Below are 10,374 nucleotides of genomic sequence, written 5' to 3'. Positions count from 1 at the left end.
GTGGGGGATGCAATAAAAGAAGAAGAAGAAAAAAAGGACAGTGTTTGATTTCGTTTGAGATTTTCTTTCATTGATTGGGGCAGGAGACACTGCTTTACAAACAGAGAGGAATCGTCCGCACTTGCATTTCCTTGTTTTTTAAATAATTTTATTAGGTTCTTGTTTGTTTGCATGTAAGTTCAAAATAAAGGTTTTAACTTATATATAATGAATATATATGAAGAATTTGTATACCATTATTAAATTTTAATCTATCATATCAGATAATAGGCCTATCATATTTTACGAGTTATTCATCAAACTATTAGAGAATGTGTTTGCTGCAAATTTATAAGACTACAAAGACTTAAATTTTTACGATGCCTATATGCTTTTAGTCTCTCCGTTTTAATTTATATAACATACTTTTTTTATTAATCTGTTTAAAAAAGAATGACATATTTCTCTATTTGTAAATAATTTAACTTCAAACATTATATTTTTACCCATTTTACCTTTAATAAGAAGTTTTTGTAGTCACATAAATATTATGACTTCACAAATATTTTATTCCTTAAACTTTTAATAAAGAGTATCATTTTTTTGCCTTTGAAAATGGTGAAATTTATTACCGGAGGAAAACAAGTAGCGAGAAAGGACGCTACTATTTGTCCTATTTAGTCAAAGATCATTGAAGGCATTCTATCTATAAGTCTAGATGTTTGAACACAGATTATTTAAACAAATAGCAGCGCTCATATAAACATTTTTGCATTATCAATTTATAAATGTCATTCCCTTTGTTTTAATTTATGCGATTACTTTTCAATTTAGTCTGTATTAAGAAAATGATACTTTTATACACTTACAAATAATTTAGGTTTTAATTTTTCATTTTAGCCATAATAAAATGAGTTATAGCACATAAATAATTATAATTTAGTAGTACTATATAGTATATATTAAAAGAAAAAGAACATGAGAATCCAAAAATATTTGAAGAGATTGGGTACACGTCCACGTGCGTAAGTCTTTTCTTATCGATCAGCTGTGTCAAACAGACAGAAGCATAGTAGCAAGAACCAAACGGTTCGCAGCTGCTGCTTACATAAACATAAAACATTGGCATATATTATAACCGTACGTACTATTTATTACTCGATCGTAATCATCTACTCCTTCGTTTAAAGCTGTTTAGTTGCTTTGGCACCACTTGATTTTGAACATAGTAATAAGATTCCATGATGTTGTAACAAGTGGAATATTTGGACTCTTACTTTTTCATTTTTTATATACTGAGTACGTTTGTTGTACTTATGCATCCATCGTGTCAATAATTTTTAACATGTAAAAATGTTCGGATTAATATCTCTGGCTATGAGGATTATTTTCAACAACTTATGCTTCGCCCTCGTGGCGAAGCCACATGGTCACAAAGTTCGTTTAAAAATTGCATCGTGTACATAGGTAAACTATTACGTTTTATAGGTATATAATACATATTGAACACCATTTTATCAGAATTTTTTTTTACTTTTTTTAAATTTGAACACCCTCGAAGAAATTTCTAGTTTCGCCACTGCCCGCCTCGTCATAACTTTGAAACTTTTTAAAAAGTGATCAAAGGTTGAACGATGGGGCTTTGCCATTAGGTCTATTATATTGCATGGGCACTTTAATTTTTAGATTAACCTGGAGTACATACAACTTAATCTCAGTCTTATATTCAGAGTTGAGATGAATATACATACAATTGTAAGATTGAGAGAAAGCCTATATATGTTCTCTTAGTAATTCAGAACAACCAATGGCCACCAATTGCAGTCCTCTTAATCAGAGGCAGATTTACAAGGTAACCTATGAGTTCATTATATATATATATATATATATATATATATATATATATATATAATATGAAATATGAAATCTACTTAATATCTATAGTAATTTACTGTAAATCCAGTTATTATTGTATATTAACTTGAGGTGGCTATAGGAACTAATGAACTTCAAATTTGGATGGGCATGTGCTATTAGCGATCAATGTCCATTCTCTTTTTAGTGTGATATCTTTAGTTTTTACTCTTTATTGCCTGTAGCCAAATGAAAGACACAGAAAACCAACTGATCTAAGATTCTTTTGGCCATCTCTCCAGAATATTTCATGATAATTAACCTAGACGCATCTTACAAATTAAGCTCCTTTTTCTAGTTAAACGATTCAGACAAATCAAACACCACTTGTAGTACCATTTCATTCGTGCAAACGCTAGTAACACTGGATTTCATTGATCGAAAGGAAATTCGACGACACCTTTTTACGGTACCAAATATATCAGCAAAGGCAATTAAACCTTAATAAAAAGAGAGATGAATATGAAAGTGAGAAATGTTTGGACTCGTAGAAAGCTTGTCCAATTGTAACGACTGGACATCTATTTCTTGAAATTAAGGAACTAAAATTACTCCTGCAAGAATGAAAAGAAACAAATTTTAGCAAGAGTATCAATAGGTTAACTTGTAATAAGCGATCTTGTGTTTTAATCATGAATCTGCCACCTTAGATTATATATGTATGTATGCGGACCAGTGTTTTAGAAGAGTTCTTTAATTATGTGAGTACTGGGGCAAGCCCGAGAGCACACTTAGCAGTAATAACTTTATATTATTGTCATTTCTATTCTTTCAATAATTAAGAACTATCATTTCTACAATAAGTATGCATGTTCCACCACAACCATGCTAATACTATAGGCGCAAAAAAAAAAAAAAAAAAAAAAAAATCCTCTGATGCTCATTTCTTGCCCCGTATCAAATAAAATGCCTCGCCACACGCCCGTTCAAACCTCCTAAATATGCCTCTAATTTGATGCTCAAAATCCATGAAAGGTTGTCTCTACATCCAAAAAGAGGGAGTCCTCGAAACATATTGAATTATCTGTTCACGCAGAAAGTAGGCATTAATACGGAACCAATTCAGAATGAATATAAACCACAGGTTAGAGACTGCAAAGGGGGGTGAAAGAAGTGAAAAAATTCTACACAAAAGAAGTGAATCCAAAATAAATTCTAGTACTCTCAGAACTAACTCCAAAACAAAATAAAAAAGACCGTTTTCCAAGAATCATCAAGGAGGAGTGTAAACAATAGCAATTAATCATGCAAGCAGTGTCAGACTGGTTGGGTGAGCATTACATCAACTAGGTCAGAATATGTGAACTCAAATGGCTGTAGTAACTGATTCTAGGGAGAAATGTTGTCCTTTGTTGCCATTGCAGACAACAAATAATAATTTCAAGCTTATTTTCCCATCTTCCTTCATCTCTGCCATGCACAGAAACCTTTCTTGTCTTCTCTTCTGCCAATCTGCGCTTGGATTTTCCATATCTCTCTTTCAAGAATCACTCAGTGTGCCCAACTCTACAATAATACAAATGCTTATTTCTTACAAGGAACTTTAAGGGGTAGTTTGGTATGCCAGATACTATAGGATAAAGTGTAGGATTAAATTTATACTTGTTTGGTTGACGGTATAAATTCTCAAACTTAATCCTGAATATTCCACCTTATCCCATCAAATTTGAATTTTTTTTATCTCACCTTCCAGATAAGATAAATTAGTCCAGAGATTATAATTCCAGGACTATAATCCCAAAATAATTTAATCCGCATACCAAACGATCCCAAGTACAATGTGAGAAAAGATAGTTACATTACCGGTGTAATTTAACTTGTTACAACAATTTAGTTAACACATTAATCAAGTTATTAGTTACTAATACTTATTTTGACAATTTATCTTTATTATCTTATTAGTGATCTGATTATACAAATATCTGAGCAAGGGCCTTAAACTCTACTTAGACTACCCTCAAGTATAATTGAGGTTTCAAAAATCCAGTTCTAAATTTTCAAGCATCTGACAAAGAATAGTGATATGCCACGATTCATATAAAAGGAGGTCGACCAACTGGGAATGTTTTATCTTCTTAATTCCCTCCATCCATCTTGGATTAGCCTTCTCTACTCTAAAACATCAGTCCCAATTAATTTTGTTTTAAAATTTTTAAAAAAGTGTTTTTAAGGAAAAAGGGAGTATACCATGTGAGTTATCTTCACTTCCTTTAACTTCAACTAGATACCATGTCCAAAGGATCTATTAAGTCCAATAAAGTAAGACCGAAGAAGACCATCCAAGACTCCTTACTCTAAATAATAAGGTAAAAACTGGCTTACGCCAAGTATTTACATCAAACCAATATACTTTAAGCAATAAATGAGGTGAAAATGCGCATTAATTACCCAGAGTTAGGTGAAAAAAGAGTATGCAGAATAGAAATGTTATGTTATAGTACTTGGCTTGGTGTAAACATTGTGCGTGCGAGAAAGTGTTTACCAATAATAACAGTCAACCTATGTATTTCTACAATCTTGATTATGTGAAGAACTCACTCCCTTAAAGCATAAATCAAGAGACCATGTTATGTTAACACGTTCTAGTTATTATTACTCAGAGTCTAAGACACACAATTGTTTAGCTTACAGTACTGCTGTTCCAAGCAGAAGGCCCATATTCTTGGCCCTTAAAGCCCAATAGGCCTACAAAGTTGATCCTACTTAAAAGCAGGAGGCCCATATATCCCAGACAAGAAAGTAACAGTGTTAGTTCAAGACTTGAAGAGCAAACCTAATATTGCAGAAATACGATACCTTTTGAGGTGGTCTTTAATTTTTAACCCCGCTTGGCCCATGGAAGAACTTCAAGGTCAAAAGTTAAAAGTGTTGCCCATGAGGCAAGCGAGGCCAAATAGGGATAAAAATTCAAGACAATCCACTTTGAGGGCTATTTGTGTACTTCACCCAACAGCAAAACAGACTAAAGCTTGAACTTCATAATGCAGGAAAGTGCAGATGAATAATAAGTACTAATTAAATATATTGCAAGAAAATATAACTATATTTAAGTGAAATATCAAATACATAAAAGGAAAGTGGCTCCAATCAAGTTAAAATCAGTTTAAGCTTCTAAGATCCAAATATGCATTTCTTTAAGATTTGGTGTTTATTTGTATTAAATTTCCAATTTCACATTCTTAATTCATCAACGAAGCTTTTGTAATAACAAAAATATCACTTTTCCAGCTATTTACCGTCACCTTCTTCACAACATAGCCCATGGCTGTTGAGGCGTATTACACTAAAGCACCAACTAAGCAAGGCGATGTATGCAATCGAGTTTCACCTAGCTTCAATGCTTGAGCACACTTCTACAAACCTTTAACAACACTTGGTCAAAATATCTTACCTCTGTAAACTACTATTTCTACCAAGAATATTCCAGCAAAATGCGTCACTCCTCGAACAATCTAAAACATTGCAGTTCCTGCTGATTTCTACAGCACACAGATTTAACTTCAAAGTTAGATATAATAAGTAGAACAAGGAGAAATGTTCTCGAGAACACTCAGGCATAGTATAGAATTCTACTCATAGATTGGATTAACTGACACTAAGAACATAGCACACCACTGCAAAAAGCGTTGGTACTATAGGCATGGGAGAAAACAAGGTCAAAATTAGGAGTTGGAAAAAAATTGCAGATGGAAGAAAGCTGCGCAATAACGAGGTGTTATAGAAAGAAACAGTTAAAATATGAACATATATTGTAGCATTGTTGTATTATTGCTAACTGCCATTTGTTTCAACAGGATAAAAGAGAAGGCAAGAAAATGCTCCTGACCACATAAGAAGTTTCTAGCTCACTTTCATTGTGCAATCGTATAAGATAGGCATTCAACCAGTAAACTCTGAGATCATGACTAATTAAAACTCTAAGTGTCCTTTTGTAAGCCACTGCGTACTTACTAGGTTGCGCAATTACTCTAAGGATAGTAATTAGACAGCCTAGTAATTACAAAAACCTGTTTGTGCACAAGCGTAATTACGTAATTAGATATTTTCTAAATTTTTAATAAAAGTTAATTACCAAAAACTAAATAAACTCTTACTTAGAGGTACAATTAAATATACTTTAATGTATGACTAATATATGCGTATATAAGAAATTATTTAATGAAGGAGTAGATGATTATGTAAGACTCCATTTCATCTAATTATTTCATGAATGTTATTAGACGGAAAGTTTAACTTGTTACACTATCAACATTTACGCGAATTTGCATGCGACAAATTTCTGTTTAAGCAAAAAATAGGCATCTACTAATAATATCTTTACTAAGCTTTATATAAGTTTGTCAACTAAACGAAATAACGAGAAGAAATTAAGCTAATGAAGAAAAGGAAAAATTTAGTTAGACCTTTAGGGAATGCAGTTCTTCATCCCAAAAGGTAGGAGAAACGAATCAAGAAGCAAAAGTGCGTTAGTTTATCAAAAAACTCATAAAACATTTAATATCACAACTAAGAAAAACAAAGAAATATATCTTCATCCAACAAAATCAAAGAAATATGAAGGAAAATAATAAACAAAAGTAAACCTGGAAGCACAACACCTCTGGAATCAGAAAGTTGGAAAACAAGAAGAAAAAATGAAAGAGAAAGTGTACAAAATATAATATATTTGTAAAAATAAAAATAAAAAGAATTTGAAAAAGTCACAATTTAATTACATGGTGTAATTACCACCGATTCTCACCTCCTCTTGAGAATTGGAGAGTGTAATTACACCCCCCTCAATTACACCCAATTCTATGCTGCCCAAGTAATTACTTGGCCAGATAAACATGTCAAAATGAGTAATTACACAAAATTAAACACAAATCCAATTCCTAGGTGGCTTTCTAAACAGGCTCTAAAAGATGTTTATTGTTATAGAATACATCTGTCTTAAGAATAATTCGCCCTCTAAAAGGAAACACGATGAAGGTAAGAGACAGCATGTGTAGATTTTGAGGCTGTTATGACAGCCCAATTCTCTTCCACTCTAAGTAGATAAAATTACCATAATTGGGCAAAGGAAACAAATTTTCAACAGTGGAACCATGTAATATTCTAGAGGACATGCAAACACAATAACAGGGTACTTGATTTTAGGTTGAAGATTAGCTTTCCGATGCACAGCACACAAAGATGGTTTCAGGATAATTAAACAAATGGTCATCTAACTTTTAGCCAAGTGAGAAGAGCCTTCTACTCCTAGTGCATGAACAAATTGGTGCATGTTTGATCATTTTACGAACAGAAAAATCCACCTGAATCTTTGATAAATAACTCAAAACATCTAGCGATCACTATCCTTCAAAAGGGTGAAAATTCACTTAGATTAATGACAGTGTTATCAAAAGTGAAAAGCGCGAAAAAGCTTTAAGGTCCATTGGGGCTTTAAGCGCAAAGAGCAAATAAAGCGTGGGCTTTAATGAAAAAAGGCGCAACTGGAGAAAAAGTAAAAATATGTATATGTAGTCCAAGACTAATAATTATAAGCATGAATAACAAATATATGGACAAAGAAATTGAAACTTTTTTACGATAAAGTGAAATATCAATTGGTTAATGTCGCATTTACAGGATTACACTCATTGGCAAGGAAAAGTATAGCCTTAGAGCCTTGATGCGATACTAAAGCGCCCACAAAGCGAGGCGAAGCACTCATCATGTATTGAGCCTCGCTTCAGGGCTTAAGCGCACCTTTGACAACATTGGATTAATCCTTAAGCAAAAACAAAATAGGCCGTCATAGTAAACCTATTAAGTTGTCTAATTGCACCCCCTACCTCATCCTCCATGATTAAGAATATGCAACCAAGCCATGTTACGACAAGCTTTAGGACGACTGTAGTCAAAACCAAATTCAAAAAATAATAAAAGCAGGACCATTGAGTATAGAAGAAGCAGCAACGAGGAACAGGCTGATTTTCGAGCTACTAAGTTTACCATCAGCATTTGAGATGGCATGGCCAATTAAGGAAAAATTGGGAATTCTTTCAAATAGACCTCAACAGAATGAAGGATCCTTGATCACAGATGACCCTGCACACCACTGTTACTGAATTTTAAGTAATGGCCATCATATAATTATGTTTAATGCATCACTGTCATCCATATACAGTAAACTTAGGTGTCATCTAGTCATCAAAATACTCACCAACGGGAATGGACTAAACCTTGCAAGCACACTTAAATAGTACTCTTTTTATTCCGACTTATATGACAATCCAGAATGCTTGAAATCATTCTATTTCTATACAACTTTCACAACTTTAAGAATTTAAAAGTCATATACTATTCAAAATGTTGAACTTTTGATGTGATGTTTTTATTAAATTCTAAGCACTGGTTTAATGTTTTCTTCCACTATTATCAATATAATATAGAAGTCAAATTAACAACTTATAACTCCAACCAGTCAAATACCATCATATAGAATAAAACGGGTAGAGTATGTCGCAAGAGCCTCAGATATCTAAACAGGGCAATGCCTGGTTGTAGTAGTAGTAAAACCTCATGTCACACCAAGGAAAATTCACATTCCTCTACCATAGTCGTGGCTATTACTAAATTCGCTTGCAAGTATACAAAGTACAGATCACAAATGCAATATTTGAGAAACAGGTAGCAGATGGATATGCTCGCCAAATACTTCAAAATGCTAAATCATCAGCAGATGATGTTCTTGATAAAGAAACCATGAACATAGAATACCACATCAAGGATAAAAATCATTACTTTAACGCAAAATGCACATCGAACCACAATACATGTACCTAAACATTTAGTATTAGCAATCTAATGATTCTCCAACATATACAAATCGACCATATATCGATAGAAAGAGTTCACTTACTGCTACAATTGCTTATCGTCCAATAACCGCAATTGCATTTCAATCAATCTCGCATTGAATTCCCCATCGCTAACCTTCAACATCTCAGATAAGGATAGCGAAAACCCATGCTCTACCAAAAGCCTGTGCCGAGGCTTAATCTTCCCTTCAAGACTAAACGAAAAGTACTGCGGAAACTTCTTCAATTCCCCTAAATTCCCATTCATTTCCTTCAAAAAGTACTCAACTTTAGGCCTAAAATTTTTGTCAATGCTAAATGTCAACAACCCAGGTGACCTCAAAACCATATTCACCACGTCGTCGCGTTTAAACCCTAAACTCAACATGTAATCAATCTTAGGGTTCAAAGTAAGCTCGACACTGGAAACAAGCAACACAGTGGTTTGACAAGTGATCCGATTGGGACCCACGAACCCGAATTCCTTCAGGAATTCAAATGTGGGTTTCAATTGATCCTCAACGCTGCAAACTAGGATTCTTGGACAGCGTATAATGGATTTACGAATGTCATTAAAGGGGATAACGACGTCGTTTAATAAGAAATCAAAAATCGGGTAAAGATCCATGTATGGGTCGGATGTTAAAAGCTGAGGATGCATATCAAGTATTCGACCAATTGCCGAGCGCTCAATGCCCATAGAAGCAAGACAAGTTTCAACAGTTTTGATTGTATCGAGTGTTGCTGATCGAAGATCAGGGTTTTGTTCAAGGACTTTTGTGGGGTTGATATTGAGTGCTTGAAGATAGAGTATTTTTTCGCGGAATTTAAGGCCAGTGTCAGTTGTAGTTGGGGTGGGGTGGGTGGGGATGTGAAGGGATTTGAGAGAGGTTTTTGTGGGTTTTGGAGAAATGGAGCACATAGGGAATGGAGGGGAGGGGTTTAGGGTGAGGGAGGTAAGGGGGAGTAGGGTTTTGGGAGGGTTTTGTAGCCATGTTAGCATCTCCGGAAGTAGAAGTGAAGTTGAAGAGGAAAGGATTGTATTGGCATGCTTTGTGTTGGAACTCAATCTTGAAGGATACTTCCGGAGTTTTATGAGTTTGCCTTTTGTTATGTACTATGTATCTTTGTTTCTGCTTCTATAGCCCAATCTCCTTATCCCTATCGCTTCCCAATCCTTTTTTTTTTTACTAGTACTACTACTAGTATACGTATCCGCCTCATTCACACATTGTTTCAAAGAAAAAAATAATAATATTATAGAAATAAATTATATTGCAGACTAAATTTAGTGATCGCATTCAAAAGAATTAAATCAAAAAATAAATATATGAATTTCATAGGATTGTATATATGCCAATTGATAGGAACCATCAATATTTATGCACTCACGCAAAGGTCAAGAATAAAATTTATCTCAAATTCAAAATAAAATCAATATAGATAATCAAGAAAAGAGCAGTCTTATATTTCCCTTTGGAGTGATTGAAGTTTATTTTCTTCACAAAATAAGGACAGTAAAAGCTTTTGCGTCAACTTATTCAATACCCTTCCTATCGTCCGAAGCATACTCGATCACTGATTTCGCTTCTGCTGGAAATACCCAATATTTCCGTTAACTTTTGCAGTAAATGTTGCGTATCACGTATGGTAT

General features: G+C 33.8%; 1 protein-coding gene across 3 annotated transcripts; it reads right to left on the bottom strand.

Annotated features, from left to right (window-relative positions):
- Positions 1-2,624: 2,624 nt before the first annotated feature.
- Positions 2,625-9,846, bottom strand: LOC104106102 (transcription termination factor MTEF1, chloroplastic). Of its 3 annotated transcripts, XR_688495.4 has the most exons (3): positions 8,783-9,846; positions 5,285-5,372; positions 2,625-2,917 (listed from the first exon to the last, which is right to left on the bottom strand). XR_688495.4 is itself a non-coding variant. In XM_009614579.4 (2 exons), the coding sequence occupies exon 1, from the start codon at positions 9,721-9,723 to the stop codon at positions 8,785-8,787; it is 939 nt and encodes a 312-aa protein (XP_009612874.1). In that variant the 5' UTR covers positions 9,724-9,846; the 3' UTR covers positions 2,625-2,917; positions 8,783-8,784. The 3 variants fall into 3 exon arrangements, 2 of the variants coding, with proteins under 2 accessions (XP_009612874.1, XP_018629653.1); XM_009614579.4 differs by lacking the exon at positions 5,285-5,372; XM_018774137.3 differs by lacking the exons at positions 2,625-2,917; positions 5,285-5,372 and adding an exon at positions 2,925-3,399.
- Positions 9,847-10,374: the final 528 nt, after the last annotated feature.

The sequence above is a fragment of the Nicotiana tomentosiformis genome, chromosome 10 (genome assembly GCF_000390325.3).
Source record: "Nicotiana tomentosiformis chromosome 10, ASM39032v3, whole genome shotgun sequence".
NCBI classification, from domain to species: Eukaryota; Viridiplantae; Streptophyta; class Magnoliopsida; order Solanales; family Solanaceae; genus Nicotiana; species Nicotiana tomentosiformis.
Note: the sequence above shows the minus strand (reverse complement) of the source record. Positions and strands in the feature narration are given on the sequence as shown.

Bases quoted from the DNA above. Each gene is read 5' to 3' on its own strand.
- LOC104106102 (XM_009614579.4), bottom strand. From the start codon at position 9,723: ATGCTAACATGGCTACAAAACCCTCCCAAAACCCTACTCCCCCTTACC.